Source organism: Myotis daubentonii, chromosome 5 (assembly GCF_963259705.1).
Source record: "Myotis daubentonii chromosome 5, mMyoDau2.1, whole genome shotgun sequence".
NCBI lineage: Eukaryota > Metazoa > Chordata > Mammalia > Chiroptera > Vespertilionidae > Myotis > Myotis daubentonii.
Window position 1 is genome coordinate 18,039,704 of NC_081844.1, and position 26,899 is coordinate 18,066,602.

The 26,899-nt window shown below is 43.8% G+C and overlaps 1 protein-coding gene across 1 annotated transcript; it reads left to right on the forward strand.

Moving 5' to 3' along the window:
- Positions 1-866: 866 nt before the first annotated feature.
- Positions 867-25,741, forward strand: SLC18A1 (solute carrier family 18 member A1). The gene is made up of 16 exons (XM_059695143.1): positions 867-1,050; positions 3,147-3,388; positions 5,246-5,609; positions 6,208-6,266; positions 8,587-8,670; positions 9,754-9,846; positions 11,480-11,569; positions 11,799-11,842; positions 14,749-14,809; positions 14,889-14,984; positions 20,476-20,554; positions 21,494-21,545; positions 22,781-22,844; positions 23,339-23,458; positions 23,661-23,794; positions 24,602-25,741. The coding sequence occupies exons 2-16, from the start codon at positions 3,265-3,267 to the stop codon at positions 24,713-24,715; spliced, it is 1,578 nt and encodes a 525-aa protein (XP_059551126.1). The 5' UTR covers positions 867-1,050; positions 3,147-3,264; the 3' UTR covers positions 24,716-25,741.
- Positions 25,742-26,899: the final 1,158 nt, after the last annotated feature.

Consider the following 26,899-nt stretch of genomic DNA (forward strand, 5'->3'; position numbering starts at 1 on the left):
TGCTAGAAGGCGAGGAAGCTGAGCAAAGAATAGAAAACCTGTTTGAAGAAATAATGACAGAAAATGTCCCTGACTTGGGGAAGAAAAAAGTCACACAAGTACAGGAAGCAAGAAGGTCCCAATCAAGATGAATCCAAAAAGACCTACACCAAGATACATCATAATTAAATTGGCAAACATAAAAGACAAAGAAAGAATCTTAAAGGCTGCAAGAGAGAGACAGAAAGTCACCTACAAGGGATCTCCCATTAGACTATCAACTGATTTCTCAACAGAAACACATAAGGAGAGGTCAATGGGGGGGAAGGGGGACATGTGTAATACTTTCAACAATAAAGATAAAAAATAAAAATGTAAAAGATATTCATAGGGAAATTTTATGGTCAGGATTTTATTTTAAGAGAATGGACTGAATAAAAAATAAATATTATATGTACAGAAAAAAAAAGAAATGTTTACTAGAGGCTACTGTAGGCCAGACATTGGGATAATATTGGGATGCTAGTACACAATCTATGACTTTACGAGGCCAAGGATGTTGGATTTTTATGGCTTGAGAACAACATGTATAGATTATTAAATATTTATTTTCTTTGGTCCCTTGGGTATTCTAAGATTTGTTTCTTTCCAGAAAGCAATTGGGAGCACGGGAGACTCTTTGACTAAGTAGCAAAGGGGCAGGAATTGCATTCTGGTTCCATTTTGTCCTTCAATTTGTATTCAGACTCAGGCAAGAGTTAAAGAGTTTGATGATAGATAAGCACAGAGAAAAACAGTGCAGCCCAGTGCATCTTTGCTTAGGGTAATTTCTCTTCTCCCTTTCTCCTCTCCAGTCCTGCTTTCCTGCCTCTGACGCAGGGAGCTAAGGGTCTGAATGAAACCTGCTGGAGGTTCCAATTAAATTTTTGTGGACAAAGGGCAAGCTTGGCTTCCTCAGATAACAGCTGGCAATAAATCCATCACCACATCCACGTTCAGAGAACAGTCCCTGCTGAACTGCTAACAGCTGCCAATATCTCGTTGAGTACCTCACATAAGATGGGCTCTATGGTAAGAAATTTCTCTGGACAATTTTAATCCTTCCTTGTATTTGTGTCTCTCAAAAGAGAATTTTTATTCTAAAGTGAAGTGTACTACTAATTAGTTAGCAAATGCCTGGTTTTGTTTTGTTTGTTGGTATTTTGGGGTTTATTCTTAGAGTACATATTTTGAGCCATTTTACATCTTTTAGTGTTCTTTTGCTTTCCTTTTAGCCTCTTTATTTCCTTCCTTATGAATTCTAACTAAATTTGTATTTAGAAATGCCTTGTTTATACAGGATCTTAAGTGATTGCATGCATTTTCTGGTTGAAACTTAACGGGATTTGGTTCAGTGGAGACCGCTTGGTTGCTTAGAGCTGTGGTGTGGATAATGCTCTTCTTCCAGCCCTGATCTTAGAGCAGAACAGAGTAACTCAGTACTTGGGATACTTCCAACACTGGAGGCTGACTATTGAATCCCAGTGATAAACATTATTTACTTTTTGTATTATGAAAATAGTAAATAATAAAACATTTAGAAATTACAGAAAAAAATAAAAAGAAGATAATTTAAGCATCAATTATAATTGCTGACATTTGGGTGTGTATCTTTCTAGTCTTTTAAAAATATGCAAATCAATTTCTTATATAACTGAAGTCAAACTATAAATACAGTTTAGTATCCATTTTAAAACTTAACATCATATTAAGAGTAGTTTCTAAGTCATTGAAATTGTTTGAAAACATTATTTTAAGATCTGTTTCTATATTTCCATTAAAATGTTTCATTTATATTATATAAATAATTCAGCAATTTGTCACTTTAAACCTAAATTTTGGACTGCACTTCTGATCATTTCCTTAGGATACATTCTTAGAAGTAGAGTTACCAAATAAAAGGATATCCAATCATTAGAGCCTGATGCATTTCATGGCAGTAATCTATTTTAAAATTTGTATGATTGGTATTGTTTATACCATAACAGAAGCCATATAAAAGAAAAGAAAATAATTCCCAGAAACTGTTATCACCTGAAAACTGTACAGCCCACTGCATCTTTGCTTAGGGTAATCTCTCTCTCTCTCTCTCTCTCTCTCTCTCTCAAAATACTGTTACTTAACAAAATAACAGTTTAACAAAATGCTGTTACTTAATGCTCACTAATGATGACATGAAATCCTAAATAGAAAACTAATCATTAATGTTAATATTTTATTTACACGGAGTAACACATCATTCTGAGCAGGGATTTATAGCTTAAACTAAAGGATAAGAGTACTTCTAGTACCACAGAGCAAAGGAAGGTGGTGGGGTACATGCCTACAAGTTAAAAAGTTTGGATTTCATTCTAGTTCGACACCAATTGTGTGACCTGAGACAAACCTCCCAGCTTCAAGTCTCAGATTTCTCACCTGTGAGAGGAAAGTATTGGTCTAGGTCAGTGTTTCTCAGTCGGCAGCATGAGTCACACTTGTGGCCCATGAGACATTTTTTGTGAGATACGTAGAGACAGACCATAATTTGGTTTTGGCATGGCACATAAGGTTATTTTTTAAAACAAGCATTTCAGTTTGTTATTTTAAGTGGATTTGGAGGAAAAGATTGCATAAGTAATAGTGTAAGTAGTCCTTAGGTATGATGTGATCATGGAAGTGATAGGCAGGTGTGTGACACGTAAGAAACAGCGAGGTGATCTCAAGAATCCTCATCCTATGCTGGGTAGAATTCCAGTATGAAAAACTGGTAAGCAGTGCTTGGCAGGCCCTCTGGGAACCAAGCGGAGTATTAAGCTGTATAAGTTGTGAACAGAGCTCTGATCAGGTGGCTCAGTTGGTTGGAGCGTCCTCCTATACACCAAAAGGATAAGATGGCAGGTGGCAGGTTCTATTCCCAGTCAGGGCACATACCTGGGTTGTGAGTTCGATTCCCCGTTGGGGCATGTACGGGAAGCAACCGATCTATGTTTCTCTCCCAAATCAATGTTTCTCTCTTTATCTCTCTCTCCCTTCCTCCCTCTAAAAATCAATAAACATATCTTTGAGTGAGGATTTTAAAAAAAAAGTGACTAGAGACAGGCATGGAAAAGTTTCCAAATTCCTACAACTCTGTACTTTTTATTTGATAGTGAGTATCACTGGTCTGGGCAGACTTCCCCCTCTACTGTAAAGGCTGCTGAAGAGCTGCAGGTGTAACAGGACCTTCCTAAGAAGCCGGAGGAGAAGACCCTCAGCCCCGTCCTCACCATGCTCAGGGCTGTCTTGGATGCCCCTCAGCATTGGCTGCAGGAGGAGAGAGAGTCCCGGAAGCTGGTGCTGGTGGTTGTGTTTGTGGCTCTGCTCCTGGACAACACGCTGCTTACTGTGGTCGGTACGTCTGGGGTCTTGGTGTCGGGGTACTTTGCTCTGAGCCCAACAGTACCCACCCCTCTAGCTTTCAGCAGTGAATGGACTTGAGAATGTTTCCTTTCATGCTTGAAAGGGCCCAGAGGTTTCTGGGAACTGGAGGAGACAGCAGGAAATGGAGTCTGAAGCTTGCCAACCATTGCTGAAGCTCCAGGGGTTCAAAGATAAGGAGATTCAGAGAGTTATCTGACCAAAAAAGATTGACTGGAGCCCGAACTGGCATTACTTCCTCCACATGCCATCTTCCCAAGGTGCTGACTCCAAGTGGCCTCTGGGACAATGAGCCCCTTCTCACTGGTGCCTTCCCAGCTTCCGCTCCACCAAAATAGCACACTTTACATGGATATCCAGCTTCGTATCAAAACCTCTTTCTGGTAGTTCATTCCCTCAGAGTCTTGCTTTTTTTGGTTGGTAGTTATTCATCTTTACATTTGGCTATGCCAGTGTCTAATGTGTTAATGTGTTGCCCCTCTTGGGTAAAATATCTGCTTTGAAATAAGAATCTTTCTGAGACAAATCATTAACCAATATAGTCAGTTCTCGATATGTGGTAGTTCTGCCTCTAAAGTTGCTGCAAAGACCGAATTTAGCCAACACTGAATCATTGCTCCTAGGGAAACTATATACACACACATCCCATATAGATTATAATCTTAAATCCTAAAAACACCCATCCTGGTAGTCTGTGTTTTTTTCTTAAAAAAACACACACACAACAATATGTTTTTATTGATTTTGGAGAGAGATGAAGGGAGAGGGGGAGAGAGAGAGGTAGAAATATCAATGAGAGAGAACATCAATCAACTGCCTCCTGCACGGCCCCTACTGGGGATCGAACCTGAGATCCGGGCATATGCCCTGACCAGAATCGAACCAGTACCTCCTGGTGCATGGGTCGACTCTCAACCACTGAGCCACACCTGTTGAGAAGTTCTATTTTTTTTTTTAACTTTTTAAATGTTTTAGGTACAGTTGACATTTAATATTATATTATTTCCAAGTGATTGGTCATTTATATAATTTATGAAGTGACCCCTCTCTAAGTTTAGTCACCTGGCATTATACATAGTTATTACAATATTATTGACTGTATTCCCCGTGCTATATTTTACATCCCCAGGACTATTCTGTAACTACCAGTTTGTACTTCTTAATCCCTTCACGTTTTTTCACCCAGCCCCCCAAGCTCCCTCCCACGGACCAACCATCAGTTTGTTCTCTGTATCTATAAGTCTGTTTCCTATTTTCTTTACAAAAGAGAAAACAAGGCCTGGAGTGTTAGGTGCCTTGTCTGAGGACACCTCACTCACAGGTGCAAGAGTTGGGGTTGAAGCCCTGTCCACCTGCCCCTGAGCCAGGGCTTCTTGCCCTGCACTGGCCTGCTCCTCCTGCCTCCATGCTCTGCCACCTCTGCATGAGAGCTGGAGGAAAAAGGCAGAGCCCGCCTAGTCCAGCCTCAGCTGGGAAAGTCAGCATCTGGTGACGCAAAATTTTCCCCGCTCTCTGCACGCATGTCCGAGAAATCTCATGACAGCTCTGCAAGTATTGACTTTGTGCTCACGAATAAATTGTAGCCAGTAGGTGAATTAGCCAATATGGAATCGATGAATGATGAGGACCAACTGTATGATGGTTGAGACCCAGGTACTTTAGCTAATAGTGTAATGTGGGTGGGCATAATCTGTTATTGGGATTCAAGTCATGTCACTTAGACACCTGCCTTGAGCATGAAACTGAACCTCATAGCAATGACCCTGGACCCACTAATGGTAAAAAGACAATGTGTCCTTAGCCCTCACCACTTGTCCTTCTTGACTTTCAGTGCCCATTGTGCCCACCTTCCTCTATGCCAGAGAATTCAAAGAAGTCAACACTTCTCTGCACCTGGGCACCGCCACAACTTCCCGGCACGCCCTCACTTCTCCTGCCTTTTCCACTATCTTCTCCTTCTTTGATAACAACACCTTGGCTGTTGAAGAAAGTGTGCCCAGTGCCACAGCCTGGACAAATGCCACTTCTGGCACCATCGCCCCTCCAGTCACAGGGGCCATCTCATCCCAGAAAAACAACTGCCTGCAGCACTCAGAGTTCTTGGAGGAAGAGAACATCCGAGTCGGGCTTCTGTTTGCTTCAAAGGCTGTGATGCAACTTCTGGTCAACCCATTCGTGGGCCCTCTCACCAACAGGTATCTCTGGGGTGCTCAAGGGCTCAGGAATAAGAGAATGGGCTAAGGCATCCTAAAGGTGGTTAGAAGGGAGAAGGAAGGAAACTCTCTTGTCTGTACCCCAGGATAGTCAGCTGTTAGAAAAGCTGGTTACCCCAACGGATAGGTTGATGATGTTGATGAAATGCCATGGGCTTCTGATTTTCTTAGTGATGTAATGACTAGAGTACCAAGAAGGGAACCATGGAGAGAAGTATGCCATTGATGTTTATTTTAGAGTCCTAGAACTTGGCTCTTATAGGATAGGGATGGGAATGGAACAGGCCTATTGTAAGCTAGAGAACTGGCTTCTTAGCAAGTTGTGCTTGGGATTACCTGATTTTTCAAAGGGGTATACACTCTAACTAGGCTATCCTTTCTGGAAAATAAAGTTTTGGCCCTGGTCCATGGGAAATTTTTCATGTTTGTTTATTTGCTTATATGCATTCACATGTCATATCCATTCTCTACACCTGCACTCAAATAAATGAATTTCTCTTCCCAATTACATGGAAATATATAGTCCAAGTATATGGATGCTTACTGGAACTGTATCTTTTTATTTTTAATTCCCTTTTAGGATTGGATATCACATTCCCATGTTTGCTGGCTTTGTTATCATGTTTCTCTCCACAGTTAGTAAGTAATTTGCTTCCTCGTTTCTTCCCTTCACTGATTACCTTTGATTTTATCACATGCACTGCAGTGAAGACAGCAGGGTCAAGCTAGCTAAGTAGCCTCTGATACTGATTTAAATGGTTTGCACCTTCTGGTATGGAGAGTAGAGCAATAATGGCAACTCAGCCTGGTTGGAATTTGTATATTCTACTATAGAAGTTACTTCACTTTCTTTAGCTGGGGAAAACTGTGAAGGCTGTTTTACTGTGTGTGTTATAGTGTGTGTGTAATCCCTTGGGTGAGTTCAGAACAAACCTTGCGTCTTTGGGAAGAGGTCATATTATTTTGATATGCAAAGGTAAAGGACAACTAACGAAGAATCTAAATTGGACAAGAGCAATTGGAAAAGTCCCCAAAGTCTGCCGCCTTCAAATAAGAACATTGAAGGTCAGGAAATGTTCTAACTCAGGAAAGTCAATTTGCTAAAGAAACAAGAGAAAGACAAATAGTTCATCCAGTAACCAATAAATGTTCCTAATAAAATATAGATGGAATAAGAGCAGTAAGTGAAAAAAAATGTCTGGAAATTGACCCTGAGAATTAAAATAAGCAGGAATGAATGAAGTGGGGTTCATGCGGGGAAGGCAGCCTATGGACCCACTGCTGACTCTCTGACCGAACCACAGGCGTTCTTATTCCTCCGGTTTTTCTTACCACCTTTCTGGTACTTTCCCGCCTTTTCATTGCTTCTCCTCAGTTGTTCTTCCCTCCCAGCACCGGGCTTGACTCCTATCTTAACAGGAGTTTGTCTCATTCAGGGCGAAGGCTGCAAAGTGCAGGAGCTGGATGAAGTTCTGTCTTAAGTTTACTTAAGACATTTCTTGCTGAATCAAAGAAAATGAGGATATTCGAGTTAGACATGTTTATTGAACTTCTAGGGGCTCAGCCTACACTAACCAGTACATTAAACTTCTAGGGGCTCAGCCTACACTAACCAGTACTCTGTTTCATCAAATGAGACATAATTCATTCCACAAAAGTTGATGGCAAAAGTCACTGATGGTTTCTAGTTCCCCAGGACGTTATGATGTTCTTACTAAACAGAAAGAGTTTGTCCACCCAGTGTGAGAGAGCCAAACCCTAAACACTGAGAACTGCAGGGGAGAAATATTGGCTATTTTATTATGAAGGGCACCACCCAGGAGGACGGGAAGCTAATGCTTAAAGGCCCAAACTTTCTGATGGCATGTAGGGTACAGTTATATCGGGCAAAGTCACAAAACACCATAGGTTAGGGGGCTCAGGGTCAGGCTAGGAGCTGATTGGTCGGAGATGAGGTAAGAGTAATAAATAATTCTTTTGTAAAGGATATAGGACGATCCTACCTTGAACAGATTGGAAATCAGAAGGCCTGGGAGAGGGCCCTGGAGGCCAGGGAAGGAGAGACCAAGTGTGTGCATGTTTGTAGACAGATCATGTCGGGAAGGAGTAAGGAGTTTATAAGACCTCAAACAAAGGAAGGCATCTGTAATGAATGGGCAAAGGGATTTCAGTTCTGCTGATGCAGACACTCTGGGAAGGAGTCTTCTGTCTTTCGGGGGCTTTGCCCTGAAACTGGAGTGAGACATGTCTGCAATTACCAGCCTTACCACCAACACCCTATAATTTAGTTTTTGACAACATATTTCTATTTGGTTCTCAGTTTTATGTGTGTTAGTCTCTAGTAGACTGAGTCTCTTCAAGGGCATGAACTGAATGTCTCTTTAGTTCACATCTGCTAAGAGCCTAGCACAGCTGTATACTCAGTGTTGCAGTATAAGGTAAGGGAACAGATCCGATTGGGTAGAAAGATATTACTTTAACATCTACCCATCGCTTGTGGCCCTTCAAGTACACATAGTTTTTTTATTCCATCCTTCAGATGACCCAGTGGGGCCCAAAGTGGCAAACGTCAGATCCAGGTGTTGCATATGGATGATCCAGAAGTAGGGCCTAAGGACAAGTTCCCAGCCCTGGGCATTGGACTTGGTAGACAACCGTGATTCCAGGGGACAGAATGTTGGATGTTGGGCTTTGGAAATGTGGAAACCCAGCTTCCATCTAACATGCGGTGAATCGATTTATGCTTCTGTGGTGTCTCAGTCTCATGCCAATTAAAATGCGATCCTGATCAAGGGTGGGAGGTTAGAAAGACAACTCCAAGAACAGGGAGCAGTGAGCATGCTTTATTAAAACAAACGCATAAAGGCTCATCTTCGTAATATCACGGGCAGGTTTTCCGGTGGCCAGGGGACAAAGGCGGTTTGCTAACTGGAGCATTCTTGCTGTGCTCTTTGTCCAGTGTTTGCTTTTGCTGGTACCTACACCCTGCTCTTTGTGGCTCGAGCCCTTCAAGGCATTGGATCTTCATTTTCATCTGTTGCAGGTAACACTGACATCTTATACACACGCATGCGCACACCACCTTGTTTATCAGCGTAAGATGATTTATATGAAAAAAATTAAAGAAAATATCCTAGAAGGCAGAAATTATGATTCAAAAACAAGATAATTATAGTGTTGCCAGCAGTGCCCATTAATTCCTCAGGCTGACATAACTCCCTCTGGTAATGTTAGATGCAGCTAGTTCAGGTCAAAGCAAGCCCGAGGTAAAACCATGAAGTAGGCCAGGCTTTTACTTAATGCCACTCTGTGGCCTTTTCTCTGTTCCCTCTTACCACTTAATAGGGACAGTAATGTTCATACTACCAGTAACGCCAGCACAGTTTGCAAAGTGTTATCAAATACAATATTCATGTAATCCTTTGCCACTTTACACATGAGGGAATGGACGTGAGAGCCCAGCCCACGCTCTTGTCCAGGCCCTTGGCACTGTCCTCCTTTTCTTTGGGCACCCCCGTTGAGTAGAGCAGTGCTCTGTGTTCATATGCGTTCCCTTCCTTGGTCTAGTCCAGTGATGGCGAACCTTTTGAGCTCGGCATGTCAGCATTTTGAAAAACCCTAACTTAACTCTGGTGCTGTGTCACATATAGAAATTTTTTGATATTCGCAACCATAGTAAAACAAAGATTTATATTTTTGATATTTATTTTATATATTTAAATGCCATTTAACAAAGAAAAATCAACCAAAAAAATTAGCTCCCATGTCACCTCTGACACGCGTGTCATAGGTTCGCCATCACTGGACTCTAGTCCATATCCATTCATTCAGGGAAATGTGCTAGGAAATCATAGCATGATATGAAATGCAGTGTCATGGGACAATGGTAGTCTGTGTTCCCTTCTCAGAGACTTGCACTTCCCACAATATTGTGAACAGAGGGAATGAGCAATGTGGGAGTTTGGGGGAGCAGCGGGGAAATATTTGTAAATACTATGGGTTAAGTGTTGCAAAACCCCTCAAGCTAAGATGATCCCTGAAGATATATCAGGGTGAAGGCCATGGACCCTGTGAGAAGGCAGACAGAAAACTCCTGCACATTCACTCCATCTGTCGCCTCCTTCAGGTCTTGGGATGCTGGCAAGTGTCTACACTGATGACTATGAGAGAGGCCGTGCCATGGGAATTGCCTTGGGGGGCCTGGCTTTGGGAGTGCTGGGTAAGTGGCATCTGACCCCAGATCTAGGTTCATAAGGGTGGAGACTGCAGACTCTCTGAAGATGGCTCCAGGAGGCAGGCGATCCTACGGTCATGGAAGACAATATTGTCCTTCTTTCTCTGTCCAATCATGTCTTGAGTCCTTCTGAAAGTTGGCCCTGGAAAGGTGAAATCCCTTTCCCCTTAAGAAGCTGAATAGCTCTTCAGGGCCTGGGAATGGTCCAGAAACCTAGTCTAGTCAAGGGAGTGAATCTCCCCATGTCAGCAGCCACTGCCTCACCTCTGCTTCCACACATGGCCAGCTTTCAACATGAGAACATGCTCTTTGTCAGATTTTGTACTAAATGCATTACAGGCGTAATCTCCTTCAATTCTCAGCACCGTGCTCTGAAGGAGGAATGATTGCCGCAATGTAGAGTTGAGAATAGGAACGTTTAGATAACCATCCAAGGTCACACAGCCAGGGAATGCCGGAGCCAGGATACAGATGCAGATTTTCCAGGCTTGACTCCCAAGCTGCAAGCCATAAGGCTGTCCTTTCTTTGAAGTTCATCCCTGTTAAGGTTTAATTGACTAGTCCAACAAGCCACATACTTTTACTGAGCACTTACTACATACTTTTACTGAGCACTTACTACATGCCAACCACGATGCCAACGCTAGCCCAGAGGGGCTCTAGGTAAGAAACCTCAGACACGGTTCCTGCCCTGTAGGAGCTTACAGGCTAATTAGGGAGAAAACACTGAAAGTCTCTTCCCTGGCTCACACCCATCCTCTACCACCACAGGGAAGAGATGGAACAAAAGCCCAGCTCTGTGTTAATACCCACCGACCCAAACACCCAAGCTAAAACTGCTGCATCCTGTCTCCTTTCTCTCCTCTCACTCCCTAATGAATACGCCCACTGTATCCTCTACAGCCACTTCCTCACAGCCAGCTCCTCATCATGTCTCAGTTGGAATGAGGCACCAGCCTCCTGCCTGACCTCTTACACCGTCTCCTTCCTCCAAGGTGCTCCAGAAAAAGCTCCCAAGCCCAGAGGTGGCGCTATTTCTCCCCTGCTGAAAAGCACTGATGTTTCTCCCTGGCCTTCAAGGCCAAGTAGATGCTTTATCTGGATATACGGGGCCCTTAACTATTGGGCTTCAACCTTCCCAACTCTACTCTTCCTCTCCCAAATACTCATATTCTAGTAGAACTGACTCTCTTCTATTTCTTTTCCAACCGCACTCCCTTTTCTGACACTTCTGTGCTCTTCACATGCGATTCTTCCCCACCAGTATTTATGCGCCTGACAAAGCCCATATGGCTTCCTGAACTCACTACACTGCGCTTACACAGCACTTTGTAGCTGGAGCCTTTACTGTTGAACTTTACTTTTTACCACGTTCTAATTATATGGGTGCCCTCCCGCCTCCGCACCCACCTCCCTTCTGCTCACCACCATGCTCATTTTCTCCACTAAAATGTAAAGACCTTGGAACCAGGTCTTCTTCATCTCTGAATCCCCAGACCTCGTGCGAAGCTCAGCCCCTAGTAGGCCTTCGGTACACACTCACTGGGGCCATGTGGGCAAGTCACGCTGGCTGGGAACTGGCCCTCACCTCTGCAGTCTCCCTGCTTTGCCTTTCCAGTGGGAGCTCCCTTCGGAAGTGTGATGTATGAGTTTGTTGGGAAGTCTGCACCCTTCCTCATCCTGGCCTTCCTGGCACTGCTGGATGGAGGTGAGTCACCATAAGAGGCCTGGGCAGGTGATAGCCCCGGTCAGGTTGGGAACGCATTGTGCTGTGGTGTCAGTCTTGACGTGTTTGAATGGATTGGGGACTAGGAAAGAAGGGAGAAACTTAGGGAGTTAGATCTATATGTGACAGAGTGAGAGCAATGTGGCTGTGATTGGAGCCTCCAACGAATCAGTGGTAAACTGAACTGTCTCTTTCCCTCTTTCCTTCTTAGCACTCCAGTTTTGTATTTTACAGCCTTCCAAATTCTCTCTGGAGGTAAGTAGACACCAAGCTCCATTGCCAAGAGATTTATAGAATGACTGAGGTGGTGACCCAGGCGTCCCTAGACCATCCCTGTCAAATTACAAGAAGAAAGATGAAGGGAAATGGAGTCAGGGGAAGTGAGAATTGTGCTTTGATTCCCAAATAGGGTTGTAATTAAGGTAGTGTGGGAGGTGGTGTGGGAGTCTGGCTTGATATTGGACAAAGGTGGAGGGAGGGCCTTATGAACAATCAAAGAAACTTTTTGAAGTACACACACACTCACACACACACACATGCACACACATACACACGCACATACATATATACAGCCATGCATCACATAACAATTGTTTGGTCAACAACAGACTGCACATACCATGGTGGTCCCTTAAGATTATAACAGAGCCAAAAAATTCCTATTGCTTAACAACCTTGTAGCTGTTCTGACAGTATAGCCATGGTAATGTTGTAGCACCATCTATCACTCGTATTTGTGGTGTAAACAAACCTAACGGGCCCTAGCCGGTTTGGTTGAGTAGATAGAGCGTGGCCAAAGGGTCCCGGGTTTGATTCCAGTCAAGGGCACGTACCTTGATTGCAGACCCAGGCCCTGGTCAGGCCTCGTGCAGGAGGCAACCAATCAATGTGTTTCTCTCACATTGATGTTTCTCTCTGTCTTTCCCTCTCTCTTCCATTCTTCCACTCCAAGCCAAAGATGGCTCTGGAAATCCATATCAAACCAGGAAGAAGGGAAGAGAAGAAAAGAATGCAAAATATCCCTAAAAATCAATGGAAAAATATCCTTAGGTGACAATGAACAAAAACAAAAACAAACAAAAATCCTACTGGCTGCCAGCTATATAAAAGTATAGCACATAAAATTATGTGCAGTACATTAGGATAATGATAATAAACAACTATGTTACTGGCTTGTGTACTTACTATATTATACTATTCACCACTATTTTATAGTGTGCTCTTTCTACTTATAAAAAAGGGGATTGCTGTACACCATTAGTGGCCTCATATATCTCATGTTTACTGTGTCTCATGTTTGCATAATTTTCTCTTGTGCTTGATTTAATTTCATGTTGTTTTGTATAGTAATATGCACTGCAAGCATGTCAAACTCAAAGGCTAACATGGGCCAAATAAACAAGGTTTAAGTTCATGTGGGCCGCAAAAAAACAAAAGTTTCAATTTTCATAGAAATGTAGGTTTATTTCGATAGAGACATGCTGAATACAAAAAGATGAAATAAAAGAGTAATCATTAACATAAAATAATAGAACATTTTAATAAAAATTAATATTTTTTCTTGAACATTAACTTACCAGACACTGAATAACTGTACAAATTAATAAGCATAATGCAAATAAACCTATTTTTCTTGTTCTCTAAAACACACCAAACAAGTCAGTACAAGACTAATGACATGGCAATCAGCTGCTAAAATATTCACTGGAAAGAAGTGGTGCACCTGCGCTAATGGAAATGAATGCTACACAATTATAGTAATCAGTCATTAGCAAACATTATAGTTCATTATTAATAATTATAACAGGATATTGTAAAAATTAAGTTACAAAACTTTTATTAAAATGTTTCTTACATACCATTATATTGGCTGGGCCACAAAAATATTTGTTGTGGGCGGCATGCGGCCCACAGGCCACAAGTTTCACATGCTTGCTATACATGCTTGAAGATTAGAAGCTACATTGGCTATACCACATACCCTAGGTGTGTAGTAGGCTATACCATCTAGGTTTGTGTAAGTGCACTCCGTGATGTTCGCACAAAGACAGAATTGCCTATTCACATTTCTTAAGCTGTATCCCTGTTGTTAAGCAGTATGTGACTATATATATACATCTCCATCCTATATAATAAAACCCTAAAATGCAAATCGACCAAATGGCAGAACAACCGGTTGCTATGACATGCACTGACCAACAGGGGGCAGATGCTCAATGCAGGAGCTTCCCCCTGATGGTCAGTGCGCTCCCACAGGGGAGCGCTGCTCAGCCAGAAGCCAGGCTCATGGCTGGCGAGTGCTGCAGCAGTGGCGGGAGCCTCTCCCACCTCTGCAGCTGCACTAAGGACCCCTTGGGGGATGTCTGACTGCCAGCTTAGGCCCACTCTCCACACTGCTGGCTTAGGCCCATGGGGAGCAGGCCTAAGCCAACAGTCAGACATCCCCCAAGGGGTCCCGGACTGCAAGAGGGTGCAGGCCAGGCTGAGAAATCCCCTCCTCCCCCCGCCCCTCAAGTACACGAATGTCACGCACCGGGCCTCTAGTATATAGATATAGATATAGATATAGATAGACATAGATATATAGATATGGCTATATATATATATACATATATTCATGCACTAAGTTTATATATACATATATAGTCATGAGTTTAATATAGATATTTAATACACAAGGTGTGGCAAAAGAACCAGGAAGGAGACAATGACTTTGGGATCTGCACATTCATGGTTATAACATCCCAGAGCTAGAGAAGACCTTAGAGGCCATCCAGGCAACCTCTCCCCCAAGAGCATCCTTACAGACTGTCATTCTGTCACAGTTAAGTATTGGAGTTGGTATTTGTCTGATTCCAAGCCAAAGATGGTGCTGGGAAATCCATATCAAACCAGGAAGAAGGGAAGAGAAGAAAAGAATGCAAAAATTATGGGAAAATTTGTTCTAAATACCCTGAATTTGTTGCCAAGTCAGGCCAAAGTGTGGGTAACCTGGGAACCCACTACTTGTGATTGGCATCTGAAGTTGGGGCAGCCTTGAGGGGCTGAGCCCTGACCCTGTGGGGTCTGTGCTAACTCCAGGTCAGTACATTCTCAGATTCTGTGAAAATAGGAGAAATTTATATACCATACAAATGGAGTTTTATTGTCCATGTTCTCAGAGTGCCAGGGGGACTCCGCTCCTTACACTTCTCAAAGACCCTTATATCCTGGTGGCTTCAGGTAAGTTGACAGTATTCCCCCTTGGGTTGGGAGAGTCTGGGCTTTAGGGCCATGTGGCTCACAGAACTGTCCTCCCCAGGCTCCCTCTGCTTTGCCAACATGGGAGTGGCCATGCTGGAGCCCACACTGCCCATCTGGATGATGCAGACCATGTGTTCCCCTGAGTGGCAACTGGGTAAGTGACCTTGGTCCCCAACTCAGGCTTGAGCAGAAGTGTGTGCCACGGCTCTTTCTCAGGTATTAGAGAAGCATCGCTAGGTCCAGGTCTTCAGGGTCACAGAGAGACAATGTGCTTCCTTCAGAGAATGACCTGCCCATTCACACCTGTAAATCAAGCCTGATTGGGTGGGTAGTGCCTCCAAGAAGTGGCCCAAGAAGGACAGGGTGGGAGGGGCTGACAGGGCTGTAGAGCAGCAACTTCCTGTGTGGTAGAACCATTCATGATTTCTAGTCAGAGGACCTAGATTTTCATTTCTATTGGTTGGCTATGCAAACTGTGCAAGTCACAGAAACTTTCTGAGCATCATTTTTCTCATCTCTAAAATAGGCATCAGAATACTATCTAGTTCAAGGGTAATTTGAGGAATAAATGGCAGTTGTGCACCGTAGAATATTAATATGCACCCCCACTACCATCCATATTTTCTCGCTTCAACTCTCCTTTGCCCGCATCACTTTTTTTTGCTACATTTTCACCTCTGAAAAGGAGCTTATGGAAATGTTGTTCTGTAGCCCTCACCAAGGGAAGGTGCTGGGCTCTGTACCCCAGTGGAGAGCTCTGGGCCCAGGAGAGAAGTCTGCAGCCTCCTCTGCTCCATGGAGAGATGTCCTTGTGACTCATCTGAGGAGGGTCTGGCCCTTTCCAGGAAGCCTGAGGACAGGGACAGAGAAGTCTACGTGCAAATCGCTCAGTCACTGCAGGGAGGAGAGGCATATGGGGCCAGAGGGGAAGCCGATAAGGACCTGATATGGCTCAGCCTGCAATAAAAAGCACTAAATCTAATTTTTTAGGGGACTATTCTAAGCAAGGCTTCCAGCCCCAAATTGAATTTTTCTGGGCTGCAGCTGCCTCTGACCATGACAATTAATTGAGTTAGTCAGTGGTTGGTGCCAACCAGCATCCCTGACCTGAGGTTCTGGCTGTGCAGGTGGGAACTACAGCTCAAAATAACCCTTCTCCAGCCTGCCGTACTCAAAAGAGAGAATATTAAAAGCAAACCAGCATCTGCCAGTGACTGGTGAATTGTTGACTTTGGGCTTAATTGTAATCGGCACAGTAGTTTCCATTAGGCAGCACTGTTGCCTCTCTGTGGGAGAGGCAGAGTGGCAGGTGAGACCCCAGGAAGCGCACAGGGTAGGTTCCGGGTCCCCCTTGCAAGCCAGGCTGTCACAGCGTCAGAGCTCAAGGAGGCTTTGTCCCCCCCCCACCCTTGACAGCCTTCCTCAGGGCTGTCTTTATCAAACTGCCCGGAAAGCTTGTTGAAACTCAGATATGGAGGCCCCACCCAGCAATTCAGTGAAACAAGTTTGCATGCCTAGCCAGTTTCCGGGTGATGCTGACACGGCCTCCGTAACCACACTGAAACATATGGCTCTAAATGCAGATCACCTCTCAGTGCTGGGAGGAAAGGAGATGAGGCTTCGGGAGGGATTGTCGTCCGTGACTGAGCACTCTAATGTCCCACGTGCCTGCTGCTCTCGCCGAGGGAGCGGGAGAAATACTCCGGCTTTGGAGACAGGCTGCCTGGGTTTGAATCCTGGTAGCCACTTACTGGTTGTGACCTTGGATAAGTTTCCTAACCTCTTGTGAATTCCACTCTTTTTATTTATAAAAATGGAGCAGCTTTTCCTTCAGAGAATGAGTTGTTTTCAGGATTAAATGAATCTATGAATTCTAAAAGGAATCGCACCATGTTTGGAATATAGGATATACTCAGTGAATCAAAATCATTACTGTTTTCATAATTGTTTTTGTTTAAAGCACTTTGATAATCACAACTGTGTATAATCCCCACCCCTTGAAGATGTGCTATGAAAAATCTATGTGTGTCTGTGGACATACAGTCTGGAATACCTGTTTTGTACAAGAAGTCACTGAAATGCAAGCTATTCCCAGGCCCTAAATAAAGAACAAGCTACTCTGATTGAGGAAAATACCATTCAGAAAGTTTCACACCATTTAAAATGACAGTAAGAGGATGATCTAGGAGGCTAGAAGGCTTCCTAGGGGAACTTGATTCCAGACAATCAGGTAAACAGTTGAGTAGTTATAACTTCTAATTTTTTTTAAGCAATTAAACATAAACAAGTGGGTACAGTTTGAAACAGATTGCCACGCTGTACAGGTTGACTAGACAAACCCAGTGATGCATACTTCACTTCCACCCGCAGAAGAGAATATTAAAAGCAAACAAGCCATCCGCCCGTACGTGGTGAATTGTTGACTTTGGGTTTAATTGTCATCGTCATGACAGCTTCTATTAGGCAGCACGTTTCCTCTCAGTACAGAGAGGCCAAGAGGCTGGCAAGGCCCACGGGAACTCACACAGCTGATTCCAGGTAGTCCCTTGTGCCAGAGCCATCTGGCTGCCACATTGGAGGTGTGGGTGGTAGAAACACCTGGAGTTGGAGTGAGAAGGCCTGGGTCCAAGTCCTGACGCTGTTTCTCAAGAGATGATACAAAGGAAGGCCAGTGCTCAGAGGTACTTAACCTGTGCCAGGAGCTACGCAAAATGGTTGCTAGGCATCGTGTCATCTAAGCCTCTCAGCCAGCCTATCTAATAGGAATTAATATGATCCCCATAGTTCAGAGGTTTCTTATTCTGATCCAATTTCCCATTGCCCTCCCAAACCCTGGGCCTTATGGAACACTCTGTCGTGGGCAAGGTCCCAGTACCCTCAGCCTCTTCTCTATACACATCCCACATCTCCTTGCCCTAACTGAGACCTGGATGTTTCCCGAGAACGTTGTTTCATGCAGCCCTTTGGTGCAAGCTCATGTTCCTCCTTTGCTGCTTCTGAATCATTTCTCCCAACTCCTTTGAAGATCATGTCGTTAAGTTATACCACCCGCCCCTCTTCACTTCAATCATCCACCAACCCCTTACTTCCCCTTCTCATTCACTGAAGCTGTCAACACTGGGCTCGTTTTCTTTTTATCTCTACTCCTGTCGCTGTTTTTGGTGACTTCAGTAACCAGGTGGATACTTCTCTGTTATTTAATTTTATTCTTTTGAAATTATCTTTTTCTCCTCTCCAATCAACCTCAACCAATCAAACCTTCGTGTAATCTTGACATTGACATCATCATTAATTGTATCACCTCTGAAATCTCCATTCTAAGCAGTCCAGTTACCCTCTTCCATATTCCCTGCTTAGGTACTCTAATACCCATGGCTGTAGGAACCATGCATAAACCAGTTAGTGGAATGTATCTGTGTTGAGGATCTTTCTGCAGAACTCTAGACTTGTGTGCCCAACTGCCTTATGTCTCCAGTTGGACATCTAATAGTCTTTCAAGCCTTTCATGGTCCCTCCAAGCTCTTTCTTCATCTCCAGTCTCTAGCCACCCAATTCATTAGGGCAAAAATGTAGGTCATCCTTGAATTTTCTCTTTCCCCCACTCCTATGCCTGTCCCCAATCCAACAGAAAATTCCACTGACTCTACCTGCAAAATACCTTCACTTCTCTGTATAGTGACTTCTTTTTTTAAAAAAAAAATCATTATTGTTGAAAATATTACAGATATACCCCCAATTATCTCCCCATTGCCCTCCTTCACCCAAATACCCCCTTCACCCCTCTATTGTCTGTGTCCATGGTTAATGCATGTGTGCATATAAACTCTTTGGTTAACCTCTTTCTGCTCCCCTCCCCCTCCCCTCTGTGATTCATCAATCTGTTCCAATTTCCATGCCTCTGGTTCTATTTTATTCATTAGTTTATTTTGTTCATTAGGTTCCTTGTTTGTTTATTTTTATATTCAATTATTGATAGATATGTATTTATTGCCATTTTATTGTTCATATTTTTATTTCTTCTTCTTTTTCTTCTTCTTCTTCAAGACCCTTTAACATTTCATGTAATACTTGTTTGGTGGTGATGAGCTCCTTTAGCTTTTTCTTGTCTGGGAAGATCTTTATCTGACTTCAATTCTAAATGATAGCTTTGCTGGATAAAGAATCTTGGTTATAGGTCCTTGCTTTTCATCACTGCATATTTCTTGCCACTCCCTTTTGGCCTATAGAGTTTCAATTGAGAAATCAGCTGGCAGTGGCATGGGCCCTTTCTTGTAGGTAACTAACTGCTTCTCTCTTGCTGCTTTTAAGATTCTTTCTTTGTCTTTAACTTTTGGCATTTTAATTATGATGTGTCTTGGTGTGGCCTTCTTTGGGTTCATCTTGTTCGGAACTCTGAGCTTCCTGGACTTGTATGTCTATTTCTTTCACCAGTTAAGGGAAGTTTTCTGTCATTATTATTTCAAATAGGTTTTCTTTTTTTTTTTTTTTAATATATTTTATTGATTTTTTTACAGAGAGGAAGGGAGAGAGATAGAGAGCTAGAAACATCGATGAGAGAGAAACAACGATCAGCTGCCTCCTGCACACCCCCTACGGGGGATGTGCCCGCAACCCAGGTACATGCCCTTGACCGGAATCGAACCTGGGACCTTTCAGTCAGCAGGCCGACGCTCTATCCACTGAGCCAAACCGGTTTCGGCTCAAATAGGTTTTCAATTTCTTCTTCTTCCAGCACCTCCATGATGCAAATGTTGGTATGCTTGAAGTTGTCCCAGAGGCTCCTTACACTATATTCATACTTTTGCTCTTCTGATGGGTGTTTTTTTGCTTCCTCATATTCTAAATTTGCTGATTTGATTCTTGACATTCTCTACTATTGATGCTCTGTAAATTATTCTTCATTTCATTTAGTGTATCCTTCATTTATGACTGACCCCTTTTTATGTGGTTGATGTTCTCACTAAATTTCTTAAAGTTCTCATTAAGTTTCATGAACATCCTTTTAACCATTGTTTTGAACTCTGTATCTGGTAGTTTGCTTGCTTCCATTTCATTTAGTTCTTTTCCTGGTGATTTCTTCTGTTCTTTCATTTGCAGTATGTTTGTGTTTTTGTCTTTGTTTTTTTGTCTCCACATTTTGGCTGCTTTCCTGTGTTTGTTTCTATTTACTAGGTAGATCTTCTATGTCTCTTGGAATTGGTAGAGTAGCCTTGTGTCCTATAGGGCTAGTGGCTCAGCCTGTCCATCACCTGAGCTGGGCACTCTAGGTGTACCCCTGTGTGGGCTGTGTGCACTGTCCTGTTGTAGTCAAGCCTTGATTATAAGGCGGGAATTTCACTTCCTAGGAAATATGTATGCCTTTCTCTAAAGCTCATGTTCTTATATTGAGAACCAAGGGTATTGGATGTATGAGAAGGCTCATTAGGACTGGTACATTAAATGTATTAAAATACTGCTCCTGAGGAATGCAGAGGTGTGGGACCCTATGTCATCTGCTGTAGGTTTGCACAAGGATCTCCCACCCACAAATAAAAATGGTTTGCAATCCTTGAAGGAAATCTGGAGAGTTCACTGTATTACAGGAAATAAGGTGTTTTAGAGTAAGTGGGGCATGTCCTGAAATGCTGACCTATGTCTTTCTACAGGTCTAGCTTTCCTGCCTGCCAGCGTCTCCTACCTCATTGGCACCAACCTGTTTGGTGTGTTGGCCAACAAGATGGGTCGGTACGTATATGGGGGATCTGGGAAGAACAAGAGAAATGTAAGGTAGGACAGACTTTTGAGGATGTTCCTGCACATGAGATGATGAACAACTTCCCTGAGGTTGAAAGTTTAGTACAAGTACACACAGACAAAAAATGCCCACTGTGAGCATGGGGCTGGTTAGGTGGTGAGAGCCTGAAGGAGAAAGGATGGTCCTGAGCTGGTTGCTGTAGAAGAGGCAGGAATATTTGAGGGACAATCTTTACTTTCCAGATGTTTATTGTCCAATTGAAAAGATAAAATAACCTCACAGAGAACAGGTATGAAAAAAAAGCAGTTCTCTGGGTCAGTGTTTCCAAACTGTGTTCCATGAAGCCCTCAGAGGCCACCAAGGGTTGAGGACTAAGAGGTATCAGTCTGGATCCTGTTCCTCTATAATAGTAAGAATAGCTTTAATTTTATCTTTGTAGTACAGCATAAAGATTTTTAAAATAACTTTTAAAAATACTTTTGTAGGAAATCAAAGAATGAAAGAAGTTTGTTTATGGTTTTTTGTGTATGTGGTTTCTGAGATGAATCTTGAAGACCAAATGAAATATGAATACAGGAGTGGCTGTCTGAATTGGGAAACAGCAAGAATCAAGTTACTTCCAAGGGGCCAGCACTTTCTCAGTCAACTGGTTCCCCTTCTTCAGGAAGGGAGAATAGTTACCATTACCCCCCCCCCCCCGCTTCTATATGGAAAAAAGTATGCAGTCAGGAAAGAGATGGGGGAAGGAAAGGACAGAGAAAGGGCTCACCTGGATATAGTCTGGTCACGTAGAGATGCATTCATCTTCTGGCATCCTACTGGGTTCTGGAATTAGGAGTGGTAGGACTAGCCAGTGCGGTGGTGATGAGGTGGCAGGTGGAAGGGATCTCTCCTTTTGGCATCATTTAACGACAGCTCTTTTTTCCCAGATGGCTTTGCTCCCTGATTGGCATGGTGGTAGTAGGTACCAGCTTGCTTTGTGTAAGTATAATAAGCTCTAGTTGGGACAGACAGAGAAAGAAAGAGAGAGACACCAAGAAATTTAAACACCACTTTCCTTTAAAATGAGCAGAGGGTGGACTTGGCAAGGACTGTGAGAAAGGCCATTTCTGCCTAAGTATGAATTTAGCACCGAAAGAGATGCCACCAGGCATCCCATTAAAGATAGGTAAGGAAGTAGAGGGAGAGGGCAGTGGGAGGGTTGGAGACGGAAGTCTGAGGCTCTGTGTATGGGCATATGAAGAAATACATGTTGGTATCTATTTCTGGGGCCAGCAAGATGGTGCATTTTATGGCTTCATTTATTCATCCCATCTTGACAGAACCCCATAAGCCACTAGGTGAGCCATTATCTGTGCCTCAGCCTCCAGGACCAGAATATTAGATAGAAGAGGAAAGAAAGAGGGGCTTTTCCATTTTCAAGAGTCCCTTCAAGCTCTCTAAGCTGTTATTGTCTCCTTAATGGAGACCGTAAGCACTCTTACAGGGTTGCCAAGGCAATCCACATAGACCACAGCAGTGTCTGGCATATAGTGAGCCCCAGTGAATCTTAGCCAATATTATTAATAAAATATAAATACCCCTCGAGGAATCTTTCCCAAGGTTATTATCAGCCATTAATATCAAAATGATACATTAAACCCTCTGAGGGGTGAGTGTGTTGAAGTAGCAAGTTTGGGTGACAGATGCCCAGGGAGGAAGGTAATGAACCAGCAGAAGAGGAAAGGAAGGCTTCCATGGATGTCAGGGAGGGGGAGAGAATGAGCTTCACAGGCTTGTTTGTATCTTCTCTCTTTCTTGCTCCAGTGGCTACCAAGTTAAGGCTTGGATGATGTTGCTAACAGAAATGAGAGGAACTCCACTCAGTGAAGAATGAGGATAGAAGTGTGTGTTTGGGTGGAGGGGGCAGAGAACAGGGAGGAAGAATCCATGCAACAGAAAAGGACCATTGTTATGAGATAAAGCAGTTGAATCTGAGGTTCACCATTGATCTTGCCACTTATTAGCTCTGTAACTTTGGACAGATCAAACAGTCTAGTGTTCATATCTTTAAAATGGGGGTAAAGAGTCTTCTTCATAGGAACTGTGAGAATCCAAACAGGTGGCATACGTGGCACAGAGCACGTGAGTGCATATCATGGGAAAACGCTTTGTTGTGCTGCCCACACGTGACCCAGCTGGACTCCTGACAAACTCTTCCTCTTTTCCTACCACAGGTTCCTCTGGCTCGTAATATTTTTGGCCTCATTGGTCCCAATGCAGGGCTTGGCTTTGCCATAGGTAAGAAGTGCCCTTAAAGCAGTGGTTCTCAACCTGTGGGTCGCGACCCCTTTGGCTGTCGAACGACCCTTTCACAGGGGTCACCTAAGACCATCCTGCATATCAGATATTTACATTACGATTCATAACAGTAGCAACATTACAGTTATGAGGTAGCAACGAAAATAATTTTATGGTTGGGTCACAACATGAGGAACTGTATTTAAAGGGCCAGAAGGTTGAGAACCACTGTCTTAAAGGAAATAAGAAGAATCTAAATGTTGGCTTTGGGTCACACCAGAGGAGGTCTATGGAAAGGTAGAGGGATGAGGAGGGCAGCTGGCAGGGGTATGGAGAGATGGGCTCATATTCCTACCTGGAATGGGCGTCATGTTGAGTAGGGGGACAGCAGGCTAAGGAAGTGGACTAAAGGGAGGAGGGGAAGGGAAGATGCACAGACAGGGAGGGCCTGGGGGTATTGCTGGCAGAAGGTATTCTGTTTGCTCTGGCCACAGGCATGGTGGATTCCTCTATGATGCCCATCATGGGACACCTGGTGGACCTGCGCCACACCTCCGTGTATGGGAGTGTCTATGCCATCGCTGATGTGGCCTTTTGCATGGGCTTTGCTATAGGTAAGTTGGTGAGGGGAGAGGGGAGCACCCAGGACCTGGTGTCCCGTCTCCCTTTCCCACTGTTTACCGGGGAAGTGGCGCTGGGAGACTGATCCTCCCAGGGTTCTGGAGACATTTGTCCCTGGGACATCCTCTGGGTCACCTGCTGACCCTCACCTGGTGTCTCCAGTAAACACTGGTGACTTTGAGTTATCTCTCACAGGCCCATCCACTGGGGGTGCCATTGTGCATGCTATCGGTTTCCCCTGGCTCATGGTCATCATCGGAGTCGTCAACATCATCTATGCTCCTCTCTGCTGCTACCTGAGGAGGCCCCCAGCCAGAGAGGAGAAGCTTGTAAGGGGTTCTGACAACTGCTAAAAACAATCTTGTTTCTTTCCATGCCTCTCTCATTCCTTTTCACTCTGTGCTCTTACTCCCTCCTGCTTTAATCGTTCCTCTGCTTTGCCACGTGTTCTGATCTCCTTTTCATCTTTGTCTTTCCTCTGTGGACTTCCTTATTTTCCCTTCTCTACATAACCACTTCCTCTCTTACACCAGGCAGGTAAGCAGGGTCCTACGTAAACAAGGAAAATGGGAAGTTTGCAAAGAGTTGGGAGCAGGGACCATCAAAGGCATTTTATCGTTGATGTAGTTACTAGCAAAGCATGAATTACCAAATTATCTCCCTAAAATGGATAGAATTCCACTGGGTTCATTCATTTATTCATTTGTGTCTACCATGATCCTTACCAGGTCATCTCAAACTATCAAAACCTTAGGGGAGAGAACCACCACATATGATTTTAGTTGACAAGATACTTTCCTCTTATTGAAGTATGAGCACCCTGAGGGATGGATGTGGTGTCTGCTCAAAGGAACAATAGAAGAAAGGTCTGATTGGGCGGGGGCCTGCGCTAGCTGTAGCCTGCACTACCGTCCTATTAGGATTCAATTACAAGGTATCAAATGTTTACCTTGACTAGGGTTGCTACAGCTAGGTGCCTTGGGAGGCCTGACAGGTACATGAAGCAGAAAGAGGGTCCTATGCTTGTTCCTTGAGTCTTTCCTGAGCAATCCTAGACTTGGATGAACTAGCTGGGAAGGGAATGAGGAGACTGAGTAAAGATGTTCAGTGATTTCTCTTCCTGCCTCTTGCTGCAGGCAATTCTGAGCCAGGAATGCCCAATGGAGACCCGGATGCATGCAGTCCAGAAGTCCGTGAGGGCATTTCCACTGGGGGAGGACAGCGATGAGGAGCCTGGCAGTGAGGAGTAGCAGCAGAAGGTGGTCCCTGAGCCTGTCACATGTGGGTCTCTGAGGCTCAGACCTCAGTGATCACCTCTTTCCCTGGAACCAGATCACCGTGGACCCCTCAGTAGGCTTTATTTCCCTCTCCCCTGGTGTCTCTCAACCTCCCTCCCCTGGATGCAGCCCAGGTTCTCTCCTCACCCGTGTAACCCACAGCTCTCCCTCTCACTTCGATGCCTCAGGTGGCCCATCTTTTTGGGAGGACAGAGTGATGCTTTCTCCTAGGCTTCTGGGAGGCTGATTAAACCTGCACGATGACAGGTTCTGCAAGGTGTGACTCATTTCCTGGAGGCAGCAAAGAGCCCAGGGTGCCCCTGAAACCTGTGGGGTGACTGACAAATCTCATTTCATCTGCTGTCTGGTTTTCTTTGGCACGTCCCCAACAGATTCTCAGGGCTTCGTGCTCTGTTCCTCCCCGAGTTTTTCCAGCTAAGTTGAGAAAGCTTCCTCAACACGGTACTGCTGCTAAGTTGCCAACCTGGGAAATCTTTGGCCTGATTTGTAGTGTTTTCCCTGTGGCAGAGCCTACAGCTGCTAATGTGCCTTTTTCCTCAGTGAATGGAGGACTCTTTTTTTCATTTCCACATGGAAGGGAAAGAGCCTGTGTGTCTTACGCTTGAGTTACTGGGCATTCTCACTGTTCCCTCTGTGGACTTCCACCTTCCCTAAACCTCTTAGACTCTGAGAAATAAAAATAGGAGGACAGAAAACTATCTACTACTCCCAAGATTTCATGGGAATAAGTACAGAGCAGCTGCCCTAAAACCCTTCCAATGGTGGATTTCCTAATTCTTTCCTGAGGATCCTCATGAGGCATTGTTCACACTTGTTGATGAATGTGTTATTGCGTAATTCCGACATGGTAACCTAGATGCTCTTTTAAAGCAAAGAAAACCTGTGGGCAAATACATTTGGTACTATAAACATTTTGACTTTTTGCTACTTTTTAAAAAACAATTATTGAGCAATGGGGTTTCAAGGACACATATGTAATACCTTAATCAATAAAGAAAAAAAGATGGGAGACATGACACTCGCTCTTAAGTAGCTTCCCATTTTTTTGGTCAAACAGGGTATGCACAGTGTAACAATGGGCAATACTGTAAGTTAGTGTCCACTCTCTTCATGTACAAGAGACAGGGATGCTCATGGTCTGGGTGGGGAATAATAGCGAGATAGAGGCAGCAATGGGAAGACCCACAGGTGCAGGCTGCAGGGTGCCTGGGTATCAGACTGGGGTGTTCAGGCTTGACTGTGGCATGCTGCCTGGCTCTGATTATTGCACACCTGTGTAGGAGTTTGGTGGGGTCAGTACAAGCTCCAACTCATCTGAACACATTCAAGCTGAACCTCAGTGAATCTTATCACCTGGACAATGGATGACTGGTTTATGGATATGTTTTTAGGGGGGTGGCATTAACTAGAGTCGCCTGATATGCAAAGTCCATGTGCTTATATCGTCATTTAGTCAGGATGATACTTGTCTCATTTTGAAGGAGCTTAATGATAAAATTAGGAAATCACTTGTCAAAATATGTAAGCTGTAACTACAGATGCAGGCTGAGCAGAGGTCCCTGTGACTGCTGTGCAAAAGGGGAGTGGGTCGGGGGTCAGAGGGGTCGGGGGCACTGAGAATGGGTCACCGCTGATTCTCACACCCACGTGGAGGAGGATTTATAATACAGGATGGGCCTGTTACAGAAATTGTTAACACATTGAAACAATTAAGAAGATCTTTAAAAAGAGAAAGTCATTCTTGACTTGCCAGTTAACATTGTTTGAGCAATATAAAACATATTTAGGGAGAAACCAATAGATATAATTTATTCAGACAAGAGTGAACACCAAATGCAAGGTATTACGAGGTGCTTTTTATTGTTGATCAGAAATAGGTTATAAACATAGCCTGTGTATGAAACCTATCAGGAGGAGAATCACATAAAAACAGACAATGGAATTTGTCTTTATTAGTAACTTTACAAGTGCCATGAAAAAAAGAACGCATGGTACACTTCCCACATTTACAGATGACACAAAATTCTTCTAAAAATGAAAATACCAACCCAGTGAGAAAGCCACAAGAAGGTTTTTTGTTTTATTTTATAAAAGTAGCATAACTTGTCCGATGGCCTCCACTGTGAGGAGGTTGAG